We start from the raw sequence: 23669 nt of genomic DNA, 5'->3' as shown, positions 1-23669 counted from the left end.
TTTGGACATTTACTGTGTTAAAATAGTAAAAATGTGAAAGAAAAAAAACTTGTAAAAAGACCTTGTACCATGGTACAACTATGGTATTTTAAACATGTTACCATGGTCATTTCATGGTATTATTGATGATATTTTTGACATGTACCATGGTATTCTTAAAAAGTACAATGGATTACTATGTAAATGGTACATAATTTTCAGTACCATTTAATATGTACAAGTATACTATTTGATTTGTACTTTTTGTAAGGAAAGCTTTGAAATACCATGTAAATACCACAATATATATGTCCAAAATGTACCAGAAAGTACCATGGTACTAAAATAGTATTTTAGGACATACTGTATACAATGGTAGTACTATGGTTTGCTTGGAAGTATCTTTGAGTTACCATATAAATACTTTAAGTACTCAGTTTCAGTACTCTGGAATATATCGGAGTATCATAGTATTACCATGAGATACCATCATTGTACTGAAAGTACTGCAGTACTACCATAGTATTTTAGGACATATGCAATGGTATTACTATTCTTGAAGGTACCTTGGGGTTACCACATGCAATACAATACAATATATCAAAGTTGAAGTACCACAGTGTTACCTTGCAATACCATCATTGTATGCTACCAACACAGTACTAGATAGTAATCTATATAGTAAACTACCAACACAATACTATATAGTAATAGCCATATTACTGTTACTGTATACATTCTAGTTTCATAGTATTCTTTGAATTACCCTATACTAAATACCATGGAAGTACCATGGATTTTTCCCTCTACATGCCTATGTTTGTGTGTGCATGCTTGTTTTTGTGTGTGAACCCTCATTACCATTGTCCAATTTCCACATATCTGTTACTGTAAAAACAATTTGCTCCTGCTCTTGGCTGCAAATAGATTAATTTACACAGTGTAGGCTCCAAATTGGGAAGCTTGGGGGAGGTCACTCTTTAGTTGACTTTTGTCCCCAGAGGGCACGGTCTAATTCCTGTTCTAATTACTCACTCTGTCAGCCTGTAATTTATAGTCACCTTCCAGAGCACCACAAGCCCGTCGCCACCTCTGTTAGCATGCCTGCCACCGAACAAACAACACCCGCAAAATATATCTACCACTACATATAGCAAAATGTGTCAGATTTCAGTCACAACAGTTTTGTGTCTTAATCATAATCTAATGCTGTCACGCTGGTCACTGTATTTTCCTTGAGTGACGTGTTTTGTGTGATTGGCTCATTAGGTCTGTGTTTATGGTGCTTGGCTGTTTTCATTTTTTGAATTGTGGCCACTGCGTGAACTAAATTCACTTGATAAACAAGGTTTAAGCGTAGAATGGCAATCTTGCTCCAAACGGCTTAATGAATACTGAGAAAGTCACCATGAAGGACGTGCCTGCTGGGTTTTTCAGCTATGGTGTATGGAGTATTAGAAACTGTAAAATGGTTCAGTTCAGGCAAACACTCCACACTACTGAGGCAATACCCTAGCACTTTTTGGGTGGTTTGTGTATTTAGGTTTTTTGTAGTATATAGAGATTTTCTGTAAGCGCATGGTTGGTAAAACATTTATTTTATTATTATTTTTTTTGTTTGTTTAATTTATTTTATATTTTATTATATTATAAAAATAGTTATGAATAATAAAATAAAAGTATTGTTTAAAAATTGTTATAGAATGACAATGTGTTGTAAGTTATACTGTGGACAATCTAGACATAGTTTTAACTCTGATGGTAACACTTTAGTATAGGGACCAGTTCTCACCATTAGCTAGTTGCTTATTAGCATGCCTATTCTTAACATATTGGCTCTTAATTAGTGCTTGTAAAGCGCATATTCTGCATGACCATATTCTACATCCCTAATCCTACCCAATACCTAAACTTAACTACCTTACTAACTATTAGCAAGCAGCAAATTAGGAGCTTACTGAGGCAAAAGTCATATACACCAAATACACAAAATAATGATCTTTAAAATAGCATCATATGACCCCTTTAATGGTGAGAGTTGGACCTTAAAATAAAGTGTGACCACTCGGATCTAATTGATATAATTGTTTTCTTTAACCAAGGTAATTATTGTTATTAATATTATTATATATAGTCTATAGAGACTTTGCCGGTATGTAGCCAATAAACATGTGCAAACCTCAAATGATATAGAAATGTCAACTAAAAAAGCAAGGTGAATGTGGAAAATATTGTCAGTAGTAGACTAGTACAGGTAATTTGCCATTGCCCTCTCACTCTTTTTGCATGTACCTGCACGTGGCCTTTTTCCTCTTACAAAAATGGTGTTTTAAGTGGCACTGGAGAGGAAGTGAAATGGAATTGTCACTCTTCATTTTGTCATGGCTTTATATCTCATTTGTTACTTGCCGTATGTAGAAAACAGAGAGGTTTGATGACAAGGAAAGTTATCTCTTATTGTGGTTATGTGGCTTTTTTTTTTTTTACCAGATAAATAGTAACTTTTAGGCAAATTTTAGATATTACCCCTAAAATAGAATTTGTTGTGTTTGTTAGTGGCTTTTAGTGAGGAAAACTTCTGTAAAAAAGACTGTATTTTAACTATATTAAATTATGAATAGCTTCCAAAATTGCTTTCAGAGCACAGTGGGTGATCTGTGCAAATATTAGATTTTGTGCAAATATAATATTTGTTTTGTTTTTTTGTTTTTTTCAATTTATGAATCTACAGAGCTCACAGTTGTACAGTTTTAAGCACAAATCCAACACTTGCTTTGTGTTACTTACTCTCTCTCCTTGCTGCAACTGATCATTTGTGTCCGCCCTGAGGAAAGCCAGTCAGACCCTCTGTCCACATTCACACAGGGGCGTACATTTCGTCTAATAGTTGGGGGGGACAGTAAACATAAAATTTCTGAAGAGCGATTTTTGAAGGGGACACAAATAATACAGCTAAAATTGTACTTGTAAGGATATGCATACACAGAGGACCGCCTTACTACTATTAGTGCAGCAGGGAGACCGTGCCAAATTAGACAACGTCAAGCTGTTGTGGTTGCGCTCGTGTCCGTTGTATCCGTCACAGTGTTGCCAAGTCCGCGGTTTTCCCGTGGAATTGGGCTACTTTATCACTGTTGCCGCAGGTTGTTTTTCATGTCCGCGGGTTGAAGCGACCCCAATAATATGTATTTTACACGTTTCTTACTGCGGGACCCCCTCGAAACGCGGTTAGTTTGAGCTAGTTTTGGGTAGCAATTGGGAGGATTTTGTTGTAAAAAACCTGGCAACCCTTTTCGTCAAGCAGGTAATGTTATTATTGCTAACATAGCGACTCATCGAAAAATACATTGGCATCATCTGTATTAAAGAGAAAATAATCACTTCATCCAATGTTTAAGTGAATAAAATAGCCTTGACAGCCTTGGAGTTCCACAACTATTGACTTTGTTCTCTCTCACCGGACTTTGCGTGTGTAGGTGATGTAAAAGAGTAAATCAGGCATTTGGACCAAAGCACTGTGAGGCAAGGGAGGGGAGATTCAAAATGTTTCTAAACTTAAAACGCATTTTTGCCCCATTTGTGTTGTTTTACTACTTACGCAATTATTTAAAGTATAAAACATTGTTATTTACAACACACAGACTGGTTTTTAATCATATTTTTAGGGGGGACAACCCTCAGATGGGGGGGTCCTGTCCCCCCCCAACCCCCTAGGGATTTCCGCCTATGCATTCACATCAGAAGCCACTTACATGGCACAGCCAATATCATGGCCCACTGCAGATCTCAAAGCTGCTCTGCTGGATCAGTCACTGATCTCCCCCGTATCATCTTGGCCAAAGAACTGTCATTTGTATGTCATTGCAATCAGCAAATTGCAGTGTTTGTCTTCTTCTCATCACAGCGGATCGGCCACCGGTCCTAGACCCTCATCTGAAAGCGGGTGGTTTAAAGTGTCTCTTTCATTGACTTTCTCTGTAAGAGGTGTGCCGTCTAATTTAATTCTACAGGGATATCCAAGTCAGATATGAGCGTCTGGCTGAGCTCCATCTGTCGTGGCGAATAACGGCTGTGAGAGAGTATCAGTGCGCAGGTGTCTTGAAGATCTCCTTATGCTTCCAATAGTAGCGTTCCTGGAGATGAGGAGGCAGGTGTGTGGATAACAGTGCCAAGCATGTGCTAGTTGGCACAGCAACAAACTTCCCTAATCAATTACCCAGAATGCCCTTTGCTGACTCGCATGAGGGCAATGGGAACAGCAGTACTGCTATCTGAAGATCCTTCCCAACCTTGCACACTATGAGCTTTATCTCTGTCTACCGATTTGCAAACGTTTCATTCCAGTAATCGATTATGAGATGTGTATCTACACTTCTAAAAAAGAGGGGAGAGAAAAAGCACTTCTTCACTTGTATTTTTGCCATTCTGTATATAGAACAAATTATTCCTCCCACAAGGCCATTTGAGGGAGCAGATGATGGAACAGTTAAAGCAGCTCCTAAAATTAGCCTAATCTGCTGTTCAATCAAGGAAATAATGAAACCTTGCATTGCACCTCCCAATTCAGCTCACAGTTAGAGTCCCTGGACTCCTTGATTAAATGCCACCTCTGAAAAGTTTTCTGCGGTAGCCATTTATTCTTTCCAAATGCCTTGGCCGCCTCTCTTCCTTTGAAGAAAGACATTCCGGCGTTCCAGGAGCAGAGAGACAGCATTATTATATGCTGTGTGAGTGTTAGTTAGAAATAGACATGGGTGATGTAGCAAAGACACGATACAATGTAATATATTAGTACATCCTTTTTGACAATATACAAGATTTCTTGATTTATTGTTCCTGAAATGAGTGCCCATTTTCTGTACAGTGTTGACGGGTTGACCTATACAGAAACAAGGAATCTGGATGAGACATATCGAAGGGCCATAATTTGCTTTGCCATCTAGTATTAGGGGAAGGAAAAGTTCCCATTTCTAGAGAGCATTTTGTTGGAAAAATACTGGGAAATATGCCCATGACTGCTGGGATTTATTAATATGTTTGATCCGTTTTCACAGAAAACAGATTTTTTTTTTTCAACATTTAGGAACACACTCACATTATAGATTAGCCTCAAGGCTGAACATCATGGACTAAAATCCAAAAGTCAGATTTCTGATTGAGGGAAAATAGATGGAAATTATTTAGATGGAAAGTGTGATAAAGAGTAAATGTGTACATTTTCCCTCTACGCATTTTAATATATGAAAAATGCCACATGGAGACTTCCATTTTTTATTATGATGATACAAACACGTCTTTAAATCAAAGAACTGATTTGTAAAAAAGAATTTGCTGTGTTCCGACTAATGATGGTTAATTCAGAGACAGTATCTTTATGCCAAAGACTTTATGATTCTCTTCTGATTATGACTAAATAAAAAGCATTAAAAAGCATTAAAATCATTCATAGTATTACTTAAAAATGCTTTTTTTGTCCTCATTAAAAGAGTTGAATAGTAATTTTGAAAAAAATATATGTTTAAAATGAGATGAAGACTCAACCCATTCAATGTAAAATAAAATACTTCCATAATTATAAATTGTAGTTATATTGTGTAATGTATTACACATTGCTATTTAATACAAATATTCTCTCTTTTTTTGGAACCTGTGATACTTTTTTTTAGGATTCTTTGATTAATAAAAAGTAAAAAAGGACAGAATTTATTCAAAATAGAATATCCTCTCCCATTCAAAAGTTTGGTGTTAGTACTTTTTTTTTAAATAAAATAATTAATTAATTAATTAATATTTTTAATAATAAATTAATACTTTTATTCAACAAGGATTAGTTACATAAAAGTGATAGTAAAGACTTATGCTGTTACAAAAGATTTATATTTAGAACAAATGCTATTCTTTTTAACTTTTTATCCTGGAAATTATAAATTTCCAAAAAGAAAAAAAAAACTGTTTCCAGCATTAATAGTAAACCAGCATATTAGAATGATTTTTGAAGGATCATGTGACACTGAAGACTGGAGTAATGATGCTGAAAATTCAGCTTTGCATCACATGAATAAATTATATTTTAAAGTATATTAAAATAGAAAAACATTATAAATATACATTAATTTGTAATAATATTTCACAATGCTACTGTTTTTACTGTATTTTTGATCAAATAAATGCAGCCTTGATGAGCATATGAGATTTCTTTAAAAAAAAAAAACATTACAAATCTTACTGATATCCATGTATGTGTCTATGTATATGTATATATATATACACATACACACACACATATGTAGTACACATGGGTGAGATACATATATATCTCACCCAACCCTAGTTAGAGACCAGCATCTCAGTGTATTGCAAGCCTTATCTGAGCAGCAGCACAAGCCTGCAGACACAATGCATTAATGTTGAATGAGGAACAGGCCTGTACCGCCGCAGCCTGCGAGGCATTTCTCTCCCGCAGCCAACATGACACAATGATGCTTGTGCATGTAGAAAGAGACGTATAGTTCTAGGTGTGATTTGTGTCGCTTATTGTCACACTCTCATTTATTTCTTTGCTCTGAAGGTCGTGGATGCAGTATTGTTGACAGGGGAACAGATTAAAAATGTTTAGAGCAAAAAACGAGAGGAGCGATCGAGGGATGGGGGTGGAGGAGGAGGCCAAATGTAAGCGTGTTTTAATCCTTGGCGGCATGTGCCTTTGTGTGCTGAAACAGCCAAAATCATCTCCTGTCAGGCCAAGATTAATGCTTCATGTGTGTGTTTCATTAGCAGCAAAGCATGCACATGTTCACACAGCGCTGTGTTCTGTTCGTTCCTCGACGGACAGGTAATGAGGACGAGAACGGACAGAGTCTGCAGAGGTTGACATGTCATCAGCGCTCTTATGAATGGCAGTCAAAAGCCTTTTCAGTCTGTTTACAATAGAGATGGGTCATGATGGTTGACTAGCTGACCAACAACTGATAAGTTAGTGACGTTAATTAGTTTTTTTATTTCTTGGTTTTTGTATTTTTTTACAGCAGCTCTTTAAACCTAATGTCAGAGACCCACATATAAAATATGAATGAATGCAATGACTTTTCACTGTAAAAATACACTGCAGCGAGTTTTTTTTTTTCTATTTATTTATTTATTTTCATTTTTTATTTTTTTGCTGGATGTTACTAGAATGGGTTAATATAATCTAAAGTTAAAATGTAAGGTTAATTATGAGATACTTTTTTCACAAATTTAAAAATAATAAAAATGTTTAGAGCAAAAAACGAGAGGAGAGATCGAGGGATGGGGGTGGAGGAGGAGGCCAAATGTAAGCGTGTTTTAATCCTTGGCGGCATGTGCCTTTGTGTGCTGAAACAGCCAAAATCATCTCCTGTCAGGCCAAGATTAATGCTTCATGTGTGTGTTTCATTAGCAGCAAAGCAACAGCGCTGTGTTCTGTTCGTTCCTCGACGGACAGGTAATGAGGACGAGAACGGACAGAGTCTGCAGAGGTTGACATGTCATCAACGCTCTTATGAATGGCAGTCAAAAGCCTTTTCAGTCTGTTTACAATAGAGATGGGTCATGATGGTTGACTAGCTGACCAACAACTGATAAGTTAGTGACGTTAATTAGTTTTTTTATTTCTTGGTTTTTGTATTTTTTTACAGCAGCTCTTTAAACCTAATGTCAGAGACCCACATATAAAATATGAATGAATGCAATGACTTTTCACTGTAAAAATACACTGCAGCGAGTTTTTTTTTTTCTATTTATTTATTTATTTTCATTTTTTATTTTTTTGCTGGATGTTACTAGAATGGGTTAATATAATCTAAAGTTAAAATGTAAGGTTAATTATGAGATACTTTTTTCACAAATTTAAAAATAATGCAATACTTTTGGGGATTCATTCATTCATTTATTCTAGATGGAAAATATATGGAAATTGTTGAATTATTTATTTATAAAATATATAATTTAAGACTTAAATAATATATAAAATCTGATAAATAGTAAATAATTTTCCCATACATTTTAACATATGAAAAAAAAAACATATTATGACTTCCGTGAGCAAATTCATGGTTCCATTCATAATTAGTAACATGAAAAAATTATGTAATTTATATTTATTTTCACAAACAAAAAAAAAAACCCTTTTGGGAAAGTTTTTGTTTTTGTTATTATTATTTTATTTATCCAATTTAAAGCACCATTGCTATAACCACATTGCTATTTTTAGATGAATGCTTTTGACTGTTGTGGTTTTGTTTTCATTGAACATCTCACCAATTGTTTGACCCTTTGTTCTGGTCTATTCTGTTGTGCTTCATCTAGTTTTTTATTTTATTTATTTATTTGAACAGAAGAATTGCATTTGCATTGCAACCAGGGGCGGACTTACCCATTAGGCAAAGGTAGGCGACCGCCATGGAATTATAAAATAAAACGCAAATTATAATCGGGCCTGTTTTAGGCTTTTCCGTATTTTTATATTTTAGATATCCATCAATTATGATGAAAAATATGACTCGCCATCTCCTCATGGGATGTGCCTTTAGAGAGAAATGCACGGATTACATAATGAAATAGTTTATTTTATTAGGAGTCTATTTTCGATTTGAATTATTTCGTTTTAAAGTAGTAATTTAAAGCTTTCTATATATTTTGATCATGTCTGAGTTTAGGTTCATCATTGTGAAGCGCTCCTGTTCAAGCCCGAGACGGCAGAAAGCGTTTGTTTTCTTTATTTTATAAAAGCACGTTTTGTTGATATTGTGAGTGCACGCAAATAAAACTAGGCCCTTTACAGTTACGAATGATGTATTACTCTTACCTTTATGAGCACAAATGACTGCGTATTTTAAGTTGTTTTCACTGTAAGAAAAAAAGGCAAGTGATCGCGCTGGCGCCTCCGTGTCCTGCAGAGCGCGCTTCAGCTTCCACTCCTCCGCAAATTATTGGATATGCGTCTATAACAGGCACATTTATATAGGTTAAACATTTAAACTAACATTGTGATATACTTGAACTGTTTTATATATAGATTTTATTTTAGGCCTGATGATTTGAGAAGGCTAAATTGATCAAACATAGGCTATGATTAAATTCACTGTCTGCCGCTGGCCGTTACTTAAAAAAAAACAAAAAAACTTACATTTAACGAACAAAAAATACTCCAAATGTTTTTCTTAATTTACTTTATAAAAAAACGAAACGAAATATAATCACTTCCATTGCATACAAAACTGAACTATTTTAATAGCTGAAACAGTAGTATAAGCTTTTTTTGGGAAAAGGGGAAAAAAGACGGGCTAGGGCCTATATTTGAGACCCGTGCAGGGCTTTAATCCACTTCATCCAACGCTGTTTTGTTCTCATCTGTGAGCATGCTCTTGATATATGTATTTTAGGTGTGTAAATTTATAATTGCCTTTTCATTATTTTTTTATTTTAATTTAGTTTTATTTAAATTTGTAGTTAAAACAACTAAAAATAAATGTATTTTAAAGTTTAGAATTAGACAGCCTTTGCACACAGGCTTACGCTGAAAACAACTAAATGGAACCTCAAGGTTGATCTAGGAAAATGTGTGCAAATGTATAGGGCCCCATTCCTATATTTTGCCTGGGGCCCCCAATTCACTAAATCCGCCCCTGATTGCAACACACATCTGATATGTAGTTTTGCACATCCTTAGTTTAGTTTAGACATGTATGTAGATGCAGAAGTGAAATTCAGTGATGTATTAAATGGTTGATACATGTGGAAGTGCCCGTCTCCAAAATTTGATGAACAGTTTAGCATATTTGCAATCTACATATTTTGCTCATGGATTTTTGCACACAATTACGTTGCAATTAACAAGCTTCAAGTGTTGTCCACATGTTTACACACTGCAGGCTATTCGTTTTCATACTCTGAACAGAAGCCCAGTTTTTAGGGAGCCGTTGCATGAGCAGTTTAATTAACCAGCGCTAATGCTGCTGTTTTCATGCCTCGCTGACACTGGACATTGCTTGGGCTTTCTAAATTGCATGAGCTTATTTTTGCATTTTCATTTCTGGAAACTTTTTGAAGTCTTTTTTTTTTTTCTTTAATGGGTTGGCAACACCATTTCAATTTCTACTCTCTTTTGAGAAAACAGCAGGTGTTCCATTACATCCTAAATCCGTAGTTAAAACAGTCACTGTAAAAATGGGTGTTAGTGTACAACTAGCCTTAAATATTCTGTTCTATTCTGTTGTTATGCAAGGGGTTCAAATCCTAACCTTTTTAAGACAGCTGACAATAGCAGCCAGTGATCGGCATTCAGTTTCATTTTATTGACAGATTTATTTCATAATATCCCAGAATGCCTCTCATGGTCCTGTATTTCAGCACAAGTGCCCAAACGAGAAAAATGGCCATGAGACTGAATGGCACTTAGTGTTGAGTGTGTGAGTTTGTGTGTGTGCGTGTGTGTGCGCGTTTTTGTGACAAATGAGGACATAAATTTGTATAATGACAAGGGTATGACATAGGTATTACAAGGAGAAGGTGACTTTTCAGGACATTACCCCATGTCCCCACTTTTCAAAACGCATATAAATCACACAGAATGGAGTGTATTGAAAATCTGAAATAGCACAAAGTTTCCTGTGAGGGGTAGGTTTAGGGGTAGGGTTGGTGTAGGGCAATAGAAAATACGGTCTGTACAGTATAAAAACCATTACGCCTATGGGATGTCCCCACTTTTCACAAAAACAAACCTGTGTGTGTGTGTGTGTGTGTGTGTGTTTGTGTATCTGTGTGTGCATATTTGTGACATTGAAAAGGACCGAAAAAGGTTAGGCTGCTAGAGTGAGATTGCTGCAGAAAGAAAGGGAAAATAGAGAGGTTTTTTGAAGAGTCCAGTGAGATGGAGATAAAGAGAATATCTATTCTAGAAAAGGAGAGATAAGAGAACAAGAGGAATAGAGGTGTGGAGTGAGATCTGTCTCTAGAGGCAGCAGTTAGTCGGGGAGAGAGAGTATCTCTCTGGAGACCTGGGATCTTCTGTCCATTAACTCCCCTCTGCAGTAGCTCAGCATCATCCACCCAGTCAGCTTCAGTTCCATATGGTGCTCTCCATAACAACACGTAGAGTATGAATAAACATGTTTACTGCACCATGCAAGCAAATTATCATTATTACATTACCAGTGCTCTGATAATAACCATTCAGTTACCTGTAAATGTTACCAGGTGGCAGGAGTTAATCGTAATGAAATTAAGATTTAATTGATTTTTTCAAGTGTCATTTATTTGTGTTTTTAATTACACAGTGCTTTCAGCACAGTGGAACAAAATGTCTCAAGAAATAAAAAGATGAATTGTTTTTAACTTCATCTTGACAATCTTAATAACAGCACCACTGATGATGGGAAAAAAAGACACACTGCATTTGTGAAAGCTGGCTGTCTGGTGCCAGTACATTCTTTTTTCAATAGTTTAAATTTGAGTAATTTTGTTATTTATTTTTGTCAAAAAAAAAGCTTTACTTTTAGTTGTTTTAACTTCATCTTAACAATCTTATTGTAATGTGGTACTGATGCAAAAAAAAGTAAGACACATTGCAATGGAAAGTGTCATTCATTTGCATTTCTGTTCACACAATGAGTTCACACATGGCACAGCACAGTGGAACGAAATGTCTCAAGAAAAGTAAAGCTGAATCGTTTTGAACTTTGTCTTGACAGTCTTAACAATGTGACACTGATGCAAAAAAAAAAAGAAAAAAAAAGACATGTATTTGTCGAAGTTATCTGTCTGGCACCAGTGTTTTAGTATTGTTTATATACTATTATAGTATTTATTCATATTTTGGATAAAATCAAATGTATTTTTTCAGTAGTTTTGTCATTTTATGTTATTTTTATTTTTAAATATGTCTGTTTGGGGAAGTCGTGGCCTAATGGTTAGAGAGTCGGACTCGTAACCCAAAGGTTGCGGGTTCGAGTCTCGTACCGGCAGGGATTGTAGGTGGGGGGAGTGAATGTACAGCGCTCTCTCCCACCTTCAATACCACGACTGAGGTGCCCTTGAGCAAGGCACCGAACCCCCAACTGCTCCCCGGGCGCCGCAGCATAAATGGCTGCCCACTGCTCCGGGTGTGTGTTTACGGTGTGTGTGTGTTCACTGCTGTGTGTGTGCACTTTGGATGGGTTAAATGCAGAGCACTAATTCCAAGTATGGGTCACCATACTTGGCCACATGTCACGTCACGTCATGTCACGTTTAGCTTTAGTTTATTTTTTAGTTCAGTTTTAGTCATTTTATTACTTCAAGCTGTTTTATTTTAGTTAGTTGCTCAGGCAACATTTCTAAATTTTTCATCTAATATATATACTTTATTTTATTTCAGTTTTTTTTTTTGATTTAGCTTTTTAATAGTTTTTTATTTTATTTTAATTTTAGATCATTTAGATTTTGAATAGTTTACTTAACTATAACAGCACTATTTAGCACATGTAATACAAAAAAAATAATTAATTAATTAAAATAAAAAGAACATTAATGCAAGAAAGCAATGGGCTTGTGCTTGTGTCATGAAACACAAGCAGAACACAGCTTTGGGTAAAACGCAGCGCTTGTCACTGTCACTTTTTACCCAGCCGTCCAATCAATGGAGGAGGGGCGGGACAAATACGAGGCTACACCGACCAGTCATCCTACTTGTACAACAACTGAACAACAATAGAGAAGTTAACATTGCTGGTTACTGCATTTTTATATTCAGTAATATACTTCAAAATGAGATACTAATAATGCGTTACTGCCGTGTATATTCCAAATTATAGCAATCAAAGCGTCTCAGCTGGAAAAACGCTGTGCCACCAAAGCATTCCTTGTATACAATTTCTTGTAGCAGCTTAGCACAACACATTGAGCTGTGGTGTTCATGTGACCAATGCATATTCATATTTGGCTTGCGTTGTTTACTAGTTCTCCTTCCCTCTCTTCCCTCCCCAGCAGTTCCTGTCTTCTTTCTGCTATTCCCACAAATAAAGTGGCAAAAGGTCAAAATAGTACAACTTATTGGCACTGCGGCTGTTAAAGTTTGAAAGAGTGAGGCAATTAAATGTGGCTGGGATCTTTAAGCCTGTTTCACCATTGTGCTGAATCTCAGAAGTGATGACTTTCAGAGTAGCAGAAGGCAATCTATCCTCAACATTTGCATATTTTTCTAATAGGTTTGCTTTTAGTCCTTTCTTTAACAATGCCTACAGTTGTTAAATATGACCATGTAAATGTCAGAAAAGATAAATAATGAAGTGTAGAAGAACTTTAAATGGCTCTGATTGGTTTGCTTTGATATGTTAAAGTGATCTGATGTTTCTCATACTCGTAAATCTTTGTCCCTATAATTAGCGTCTGATTATAATTATACCTAATTAATGTAATAGGACAGATGACAAATGATGAATAGTATAGCTAATGATGGCAAATTAAGTTACATTTCTGTTTCATTAAGGGCATGTGAACGTGAACTGAAAACCTAATGTTAATCATCTTAACCTAAGCACAGATATTATTCAGATAAGAACACAATCCTTATGGACTTATTGGAATTGTTCAGTAGCCCCTCACTGCAGAACAAAGATCCAGGGGGTGGGGTCGGATCCACATCTAGGGGGTGGAGATGGTAGGTTTAGGGGTGGAGATGGGTGGGTTTAGGGATCAGGGGGTGGAGACGGGTAGGTTTAGGTATATGCAAGGTGGGAGGAGTTGGATCTGGATCCAACCTCGCCCCCTGGATCTTGTGTTCTGCAGTGAGGACCATCTCGAATTGTTCCTTATATCTAGCAACAATGTGTCCTATTTTTAGTTTGTAGTTTAGACTGACCCAAACATGGTTCTGGGAAAGTTTTACTGTGAATTAATTTACAGTTGGTCAGTTAAGTTGTTGATTAGAGGTTGGTTCATTTATGAAGGTGGTTTTTTTTTTTGTTACAGGGAAAGTTTTACTGTGAATTTAACTCCGAGTGGGTCAATTAAGTGTTTGATTAGAGGTTGGTTCATTTATTTATTTTTTGTTTTATTTGTCCTTTATTTAACCAGGTAAAACTTGCTGATATTAAAAATCTCTTTTACAGAAATGACTTGGCCAAGATGCAGCACTACATTTCATAAGAAGAACATTAAAACAATGTGTTGACAACAATTAAAAACATTTAAAAATTAATTATTCCTTCAACAACTCATTAATCAAGAATTTAAAATTGTTCATTGACACTAAGGCCTGCAACTTCAAGTTGTGTTGTAAAAAGTTCCAATCAGTGGGTGCTGCAAACTGAAAAGTTTGTTTTTTTCAAGTTTAGTTTGTGCAAATGGAACCGAAAGAATGTACAAGTCCTGTGAGCACAGAGAATAAGCTCCAAGAGCTTTAGGCTGGGTGAGGGAACAAAGATATGGAGGCAATAAACCCAAGATGGATTTATAGATACACATATACCAGTGATTCTGTCTGTGTGTTGATAATGACGTCCAACCAACTCTATTATACAAATCACAATGATAGGTGCTAACAGTGACTTTGAGTAATTTTGAGTGATAGTTGATTTGCCACTTGTTTCTTTGATCTTGAAAATAACATAGCTTTAGTTTTAGTCACATTCAAAGTCAGTTTTAGGCCACAAAGCCTTTGTTGCACAACAGCAAAAGCACTCTGGAGTAAAGACACTGCTTGGTATAATTTAGGTGTGCTACAATAAATCACAGTGTTATCAGCATAAAATTAAATGAAAATGAAAATGAAAATTAACATGACCAATATTAAAATCAAGATTGTTAATGTAAATAATAAAAAGCAGAGGCCCCAAAACAGATCCCTGAGGAACACCCCTCGTAATCTGCAGTGGTGTAGATGAATGGCCTTCCATTTGCACACATTGTGTTCTACCCACTAAGTAGCTTTTGAACCAAGAGGTTGTCACATTTGACATTCCAATTTGTTTCAATCTAGTTTTTAATAAACTGAAATCAGCGGTAAAATAATAATTTATGAAGGTGTGTTTTTTGTTTTGTTTTGTTTTTTGTTTCTGGGAAAGTTTTACTGTGAATTTTAACTCGGAGTGGGTCAATTAAGTTTTTGATTAGAGGTTGGTTAATTTATGACGGTGTGTTTTTTTCTTTTCTTTTTTGGTTTGCTTTGTTTTGTTTTGTGTTCCACCAATTCATTTTTAAGATGTGTCAATTTAAAAATTAAACTTAAAACACACATATTTAGAAATCTACTTTCTTTTCGATTTTATGTATGCGAAAAACATCTCTAAGAAGCTAATCCAATTCGCAGATTTAACCCAAAATCAGTATTTGATCAACCAGCAATTTTGAAAATGTGTTGTTTTGCCCTGTTAACTAGATCTAAACTTATTCTTGTCTCCAGATCTGTGATAAAGAGTGGCATTACTACGTCATCAATGTAGAGTTTCCTTCAGTGACGCTCTTCGTAGACGGAGTGACGTACGAACCCTACCTTGTGACGGACGACTGGCCCATCCACCCCTCTGAGATCGATGTACAGCTAACTGTAGGTGCCTGCTGGCAAGGTGAGACCATGAATCAAATGTTGTTTTGATTATCCTTTGAAAAAGAGGATCGATGATATGAAATGGTGGCATAACTGTGGTTTGGACGGCCCAGACACAGGAGATGATGAATCAGCATCCACCGGTTTTGAGATGTGATCAGATAGTCTCAGACTTAAGAGAGGGTGTGACTAAGAGAAATCTACATTATTGATATGACAGTGTGGCAGCGGCAGTTCGAATACCAAGACAGAGGCAGTGTGTTTGGCCCCAGGCTACCCTGATTCTTCATTTAATTAAAGAGACCTCAGGCGTGAAAACATCAAAAAAGAAACACGGCCTGTCAATTTCAGCCTTTTGAAATGGAGCTAATGATCACATTTGAATGGAGAGTCTGTCCTTAACATCGCTTTCACGAGCTAAATAATTAAACAAGCCTCTGAGAGAATGGAGTCACGGCTAAGTCATTGTTTTAGACGACGAGGTTCTAAGTTCCGACTCTTCAGCACCATTTTACATTTCTTTTCATCCGTGCTGATTGAGGATTATTCTCAGTTTTTCCACAGGCTTTGAATTGTGAATTTTTTTTTCTTTTTTTTAGAATAGGTCCATATTAAGGATTAAGAGACCCTGAATGGGGGACAAGTTCACTTGCTATTACATCCCAATGAAGCTGGTCTAAGCTCCACTAAACCGCAACTGATAACTTTTCAAGCCATTAGCGGCCAAGATTGCTTCTAGCACCCTGTCCATTTTCACTCCGTGCCATCAACAACGTAGCGACAAACCACTTCATAATGGAAAGCGAGGATGGTATTTGTTCAGGCCAAATTGAGATCCTTGTCTTCTTTAGGGTAGAAATGGGGTTTGGTGGCCATTGTCTTGACGAGACAGCAAACAGGATTATCTGCTTTTTATAGAGCTTTGTTTAGCACATGAACTGATCCATTGTGTAATTTATATGTGTTTAATGTAAAAAAACATTCAAAAGTTCAGTATCATAAAATGTCTTTTTAGGCTGAATTTATTTGATCCAAATCAAGTCAAAAACAGTAAACTGTTTTCTGTTTTAATATATTTTAAAATATATTTTATTCCTGTGATGGCAAAGCTGAATTTTCAGCAGCCATGAATCCAGTCTTCCGTGTCACATGATCCTTCAGAAATTACTCTAATATGTTAATTTTGGTGCTCAAATAACATTTCTTCTTCTTACTATTAGTTCAAAATGGTTGTTCGACTTAATGAAGTGTGGGAACTGTGAAATAGTGTCTTTTTCAGGATACTTTCATGAACTGAAGGTTAGAAAGACAGCATTTATTTGAGCCCTTAAACCCCCCATTTCTGCTAAATAACTAAATTTATTTGAAATAGAAATATTTTGTATGATTTTAAATTTATCTGTTGTTATTTTTGATCAATTTAATGCATCCTTGCTTAAGTATTACTTTCTTTAAACAAAGAAAAATCATAGTGATCCCAACATTTTGAATGGTATATTTTAGTGTTAAAGAAAAAAATAGGAATATTTCTTCCAAAATATAAATTCTGTCATCATTTGGTAAAAAAAGAGAAATTAGCTAGTATCCTTAAAAATAATCAAATTCAGTAAATGATTCATGATCATTTTTGGGTGAACTGTTCATTGAAGAATAAAAACAAAGAAAAAATGTTTTAAAAAGGTTGCTCTATAATAAGTGTGTGTAAAGGAAGATAAATAAGGCCATTACTGAGCTGCTTCTCAGAAACTTTTTTTGGTTATAATATAGGTTATAGGTATAATATAGCATCATATGTGCTAATCTAAATGTAAGGTCATGGCGGTGCCTTTTCCACAGGGCTCAGAATGTGTTCTGTTTGTTATTGTCTGTCATGCAGCTACTGATCGATACAGATGTAATGGTGACAGCTCTTATATGCCATGCGAGGACTGCAGTCTCATTAGAGCTTTTGTCCTTTAGGGGTAGCACGAACGAGAATGCAAATGTTCCTCTGCTGTTTCATCTGTGAAATAACATTTAATTGATAACATCTGTCAACTAAATAATTTAAAAACGGAAGCAATTAAGCATTGGAAGCACAGATTCTCATTGTGAGGCTTTAGGAGTGACAGTATTCGCTGCATGGATCGATTAGACTCCCCAAATCTGCCAGATCATCAGTCAGGGATGTATGGGAGGGAAAACAGCAGATGTTATTGGCGACAGGTATTGCTCTTATTCTAACTCCCTCTCATTTTTTATCAAGGTTCCTAATAAGAAGGTCAGTGTGACCAACTATTCATTAATAAATAAATAAATAAATAAATGCATACATACATACATACATACATACATACATACATACATACATACAAGTAAAAGATGCTGTCACTCAGGAAAGAAAAGACAGATGACCTTGATGACCAAATCAAGTCAAGAAGACCAGTAGCAATTTACTGTGTAAATATTACATGATGTCATCTTAATTGGTTAGATTCCGAATGAAGAACATGTTGAAGAACAACATGAAAAAAAAATCATGTAGAATAGCGTAATTTGTGGTGAAAAACGACATTACCCATAATGCTATACAGAAAATTCCACCAATCAGCGAGTCACAGTGAGCAAAATGCATCTAAAGAAAACAATGTGAATGACACAATCGAGTCTCCAATGCAATAAAAAATTATATTTTATAATAAACTTAAAATAGTTATATTGTCACAATGCTTTGTGGGATTGTAGTTCTTTCCCTCATTTAAGAATGCAGTTTTGTACTTTTTTGCTTCAAATCAAAGTTTGTAATATTGTGATTCACTTCATAGCTGGTTGGTTTGGTATTTTTCAACCAAGGTTGAAAAATACACCTAAGGATGAAATTACCTATGAAAAGTTTGTCTTGAGCTGAATTATTTGCATATTTGTATGTTAGCATTATTTGCAATTTGTATATAAGCATAAAAATACAATATTTAAGGAATATCAGTTCAGCACCAGCCTGCAAGAACTGTAAATAATATTAATAACAATATAATTCATATATATTGAGTTTATAAATGAACTGACTTCTTGACACTGGTACATCAGAGCCTGTTTTGTTCTTTGGATAAACGGCTGATTCGCATGCACAGGATTGTGGGTTATCATAGAGAGCAAAAATACAAAAACATTTCTTTTTTTAAAACCTAGCAGATGGAGGCATTTCAGTAGATGAGCTTGTCTTCCAACCTCTGGATAGTGCCAGATAAGGTGTTTTTGACATTTTGACACACATGCACGCAGAGTGTCACTTAGCTTTCAGATATCTTTAGCTTTTGTACAGTATATTTTGTTGCCAGTGACTGCAAGTATGCATGTGCATGATTTGTAATGTGTTTGTTTACAGGAGGAGAGGTAACCACTCCAAGGTTCACACAGTATTTCCGGGGAAGCCTCTCAGGCTTGACTATCCGACCTGGGAAGATCGCAACTCAAAAGGTGATCTCCTGCCTACAGGCTTGCAAGGAAGGCCTGGACATCAGCTCACTCGAGAGTCTGGGAAAAGGCATAAAGGTACATGCGTGCACACATATGCATACAGATATGCAAAGCCTTTCATTGGAAGGATTATAGGCATTCCATTCTTTGTCCATCTCTTTAATATCATCTGAATATATTTCAGAATCCTTTGACATCAGTCATTCCCAGCCATCATTTATTCATCTATATGTAAATGTGTTGACTCGTTCATTCACTTCTTTGCTTTTAGGTTTTTTTTTCTCTCTCTCGATTATGAAAATTGGCTCTTTCTCATACTCTCTTGATACCTCTCAGTTCCACTTCAACCCGGCTCAGTCGGTGCTGGTCATGGAGGCAGATGATTTGGAGAGCATCAACACAGCCATGACTAAAGTTTCCTACATTAACTCTCGGCAGTTTCCCACTCCCGGTCTGCGCAAACTCCACATAACCACTACAGTCCAGTGAGTACTGCACTAAAAGTAAAAAACATCCCATAAAACATCACAACATCAGCTCATAAAGGCTTTAATAGATTGATAACCCTGCAGTCTCTCTATGGGATGAATACTAAGTATAGGAGTAAATATTCGAGTGAATGAAGTGTAATTAGCTTGCATCTTAGGGGTTCATTTAAAGTGTTGAGTGCTTTGAATGTGTGATGATCATTTAATTTTTTAAATCTCACAAGCAAGTGTTGTTAATAAAAGCAAGTCTAGATGTTTATGAGTGAAGGATGAGCGGCAGCAGAAGGCTTTCTTCTATCAATACTACAGAGCTAAGGGATGAGAATGTAGGGTTGCCTTGGTTACCTTACACTGCATGACTCTCAAGCACCTGTATACAATCTGGCTCTTCTCTTAACTCATATCCACATATCCCAAAGAAACTTACCCCGGCAAATTTGAGTAGAGGTGAAGAGAAAATGTTTCGAGTTTTTCTCAAAAGAGTCAAAAGTGTTGCCCTACTGAAAAATACAGCTTAAAGTAGGGCTGCATGATTAATTGTATTTTTAATCAGGATCACGATTTCTGTTTCTCTTGATTGTCTGCTGGTTATTTATCCTGAAAGTTTGTTTCATTTGACATTTCTGTTATCTTTCAATGGTAACAAGCCTCCACAAGGTTTCACGCTTGAGGTTGCCAAATGTCACGAGTTTAAATCCCCCATTTCAAACTTTTCTCTTAAGTGGATATATTTTCTGCCCATTGATTTAGCATAGAATAGAATAGAATTTAACAATTTGCGCGAGTCGATTACATACAAAATCAATGCAAAGATGTGAATAGACGCAAATTCGCACAGAGGGACGCGGATATCGCAAGTCAATCGGCAAAGAGCTTATTGACACGTCCGGTTGTATCGGATTTTTTAATGCTTTTATTCACATGAGTGACGCAAGAAACATTCTGCAAGTAAACTAGAGTGATGAGATGCAAATATTTGCTTTGATTTTGGTGTGCACACACACCATTACAGGTATGCATTTGGCAGATGATTGTAAATATTTTATCCACATTCATATTACATACAATTTCAGTCCATGCATTTCTTAGTAATTGAACCCATGACCTTGGTGTTGCAAGTGCCATGTAGTGTTTGAGCTATAGATTTGATAGCAAAGCAACTTGGCTGAAGCTGTTATTTTCAGCAGCATGTAGTGTTCTGGCAGTGGTCTTGTGTCTGTGGATAATGGACAGGCCTGCTGGTGGTGATGACTGTAGTGAGACCAGCTGAAGAGAACATGAAAGACCATGATGAAAGAAAATCTGCTGTGACAGAGAGTCAGCCTCTGCAGTACAGCACAACACAATTAAAGATACTGCCGCACAGCACGGGTCAGAGAGTGACAGCACTGCTCTGCACAACACATGGCAGAAAGGAAATCACACTAAAATTACTATTCTGTCATGATTTATTGTTCCAAACCTGTATGACTGACTTTTTTGAGTGAAAAAGGAGTTATCTAGTACAACTATTCGCTAGAAATAGTGACCATGGCGGATCCACTTTCATTTTATTGAAAAAGCAGCCTGGACATCCAGTCTAAACATCTCCTTTTGTGTTTCACACAAAGCTGTTTGAAACAACATGAGGGTAAGTAAATGATGACAGAATTTTTATTTTTGGGTGAACTACCACAACATAGTGCAGTATATTGTATAAAAACACTGCACTATTACTGCACAGCAGAGCAGAAAATGCTGCAGAGCAGGACTTCCTGCTGTTAATTTGACATTTTAAGTACAGTAATAATATACAAATACTTCACAGGGGTTACGTCCTGTCTTATTTTAACAGTGATCTTACATTCTTTTCTCTCTTTTATCTCTTTTCTCTCACTATATCGCTCTCTCGTCTTTTCTCCACCATCCTCTCACACAATAAAATGCTCAGAGGCTTTACTATCGAGCACTTCAGGTCAATAATTGGAGAAGATGATGGTTTGATGGTTCTTGTTTATTGATCATTACCTGGACTTCCTTTCATGTCCAGCATTTTAGTATCGCTCCATTAAAAAAAAAAAAAATTGATTTATTTTGTAGATTTCACTCTCCTCTAATAAATAATTGGATTCAAGCTGCTGATTTAAATACCTACAATAGCTTAGTTGTTGAGATGGATAACTTTTCCATGACAAACTTTTTTTCTTTTCTTTTTCTTTATTTTGATTCTGATGCAGCTTGCAGCAGAGAGATCTAAAATGATAATTAAACTCAACTCTGTCTCATATGAAACTTTGGGAGTCTGATTCAATAATATTGAGTCGGTATGTTCAGATGGTCCATTTGAATGAACCAATTAAATAAAGATTATTTATTTATTTATCCAAAATAATATATTTAGTTACTCAATATATTCAAACAAATGCAGTTTGTTTGTTTAAAAAAAAAAAAGTTTTTTTTTTTTTTTAATAACTGTTTTCAACACTGATAATAATAGGAAATGTTTCTTGAGCACCAAATCAGCATATTAGAATGATTCTAGAAACATCATGTGTCACTGAAGACTGGAGTAATGGCTGCTGAATATTCAGCTCTGCCATCTCAGAAATACATTATTTAAAATATACTGAAATAGAAAACAATTATTTCAAATTGCAGTCATATTTCACAATATACTGTTTTACTATATTTTTTAATTAAAAAAAATGCAGCCTTGGTAAGTGTAAGAGACTTTTTAAAACATAAAAAAAACCTTACCAATCCCAAACTTTTGAAACACTGCTAGCTACATTCCTAGTATTTTGTGGGTGTCCTTTTCCCTTTGGAAATGCTCATTTGATTGTCAAGGGTGAAAGGATCATGTCATCTGACAGCAGTCTAATGAAACATATTGGATCCAATCGCACTCGGCTGATACGTACCCAAATGAATCTTTACCGTGGAGAAAGTGAGACCAGGAGAGAATAAAAAGAAGAGAGAGGCTTCTACACTTGTCTAGTGTGCATTGGTGAAGAGGATTGCCTAAATAAGAACAGACTTCCCTTGTCAATAGTGGAGTGAGCCGTAGCTCTTTTAATAGCCGTAGTCTGGCTTAGACCAGCTCCCAATATCCTTAAATCATCCCTGTAAATACAGTGGGGAAAATATTTATTTGATCCCCTGCTGATTTTGTAAGTTTGCCCACTTACAAAGAAATGAAGGGTCTGTAATTTTTATGGTAGGTTTATTTTAATGGATAGAGACAGAATACCAACCAAAAAATCCAGAAAAAACACATTATATAAAGGTTAGATATTGATTTACATTTCGGTGAGTGAAATAAGTTTTTGATCCCCTACCAAACAGTAAGAATTCTGGCTCCCACAGACTGGTTATGTGCCCATGTGGAACACAGATTAGTCCTGTCACTTTAAGAAGTTACTCCTAATGTCAGCTCGTTAGGTGTATAAGACACCTGTCCACACAATCTGCATCTTCCATTCTAACCTTTCCACCACCATGGGCAAGACCAAAGAGCTGTCCAAGGATGTCAGAGATCATGAGAAAGGTGAGGGATCAGCCCCGAACTACACAGGAGGAGCTTGTTAATGATCTTAAGGCAATTGGGACCACAGTCACCAAAACATTGGTAACACACTACGCCACAAGGACTGAAATCCTGCAGCGCCCGCAAGGTCCCCCTGCTCAAGAAGGCACATGTACAGGCCCGTTTAAAGTTTGCCAAAGAACATCTAAATGATTCAGAGAAGGCTTAGGAGAAAGTGCTGTGGTTAGATGAGACCAAAATTGAGCTCTTTGGCATTAACTCGACTCGCTATGTTTGGAGGGAGAGAAATGCTGATTCTGACCCCAAGAACACCATCCCTACAGTCAAGCACGGAGGTGGAAACATTATGCTTTGGGGCTGTTTTTCTGCTAAGGGTACAGGAGGACTTCACCGCATTAAGGGGCAAATGGACAGGACATGTACTGTAAAATCCTGAACGAGAACCTCCTTCCCTTAGCCAGAACACTGAATATGGTAGGGCTGTCAAAAAAAATTTCGAATATTCGTCGAATTTTTAAAAATCCACATTCGAATGCAAAAACGTTGCATTCGAATTTAAGGTCTGCGTCAGCCGTCAGGCAGCCTTATCAGTGGAGCACGAGATGCGATGACGATGTATGTGTCATTGATTGCATTTGAATGCTTTTGTTAGCCTATCCAGTTGAACCCACTAGATGCG

The 23669-nt window shown here is 36.2% G+C and overlaps 1 protein-coding gene across 1 annotated transcript in view; it reads left to right on the top strand.

Moving 5' to 3' along the window:
- LOC107738117 (calsyntenin-2-like) overlaps positions 1-23669 on the top strand; it is a 231176-nt gene that overhangs the window by 195493 nt on the left and 12014 nt on the right. The window contains exons 9-11 of the mRNA XM_016549805.1: positions 15377-15539; positions 18885-19051; positions 19313-19461. Coding sequence (XP_016405291.1) covers positions 15377-15539; positions 18885-19051; positions 19313-19461 — 479 coding nt within the window. The remainder of the gene's footprint in view (positions 1-15376; positions 15540-18884; positions 19052-19312; positions 19462-23669) is intronic.

The sequence above is a fragment of the Sinocyclocheilus rhinocerous genome, unplaced genomic scaffold, assembly GCF_001515625.1.
Source record: "Sinocyclocheilus rhinocerous isolate Xijiao unplaced genomic scaffold, SAMN03320098_v1.1 scaffold254, whole genome shotgun sequence".
Classification (NCBI taxonomy): Eukaryota; Metazoa; Chordata; class Actinopteri; order Cypriniformes; family Cyprinidae; genus Sinocyclocheilus; species Sinocyclocheilus rhinocerous.
Note: the sequence above shows the minus strand (reverse complement) of the source record. Positions and strands in the feature narration are given on the sequence as shown.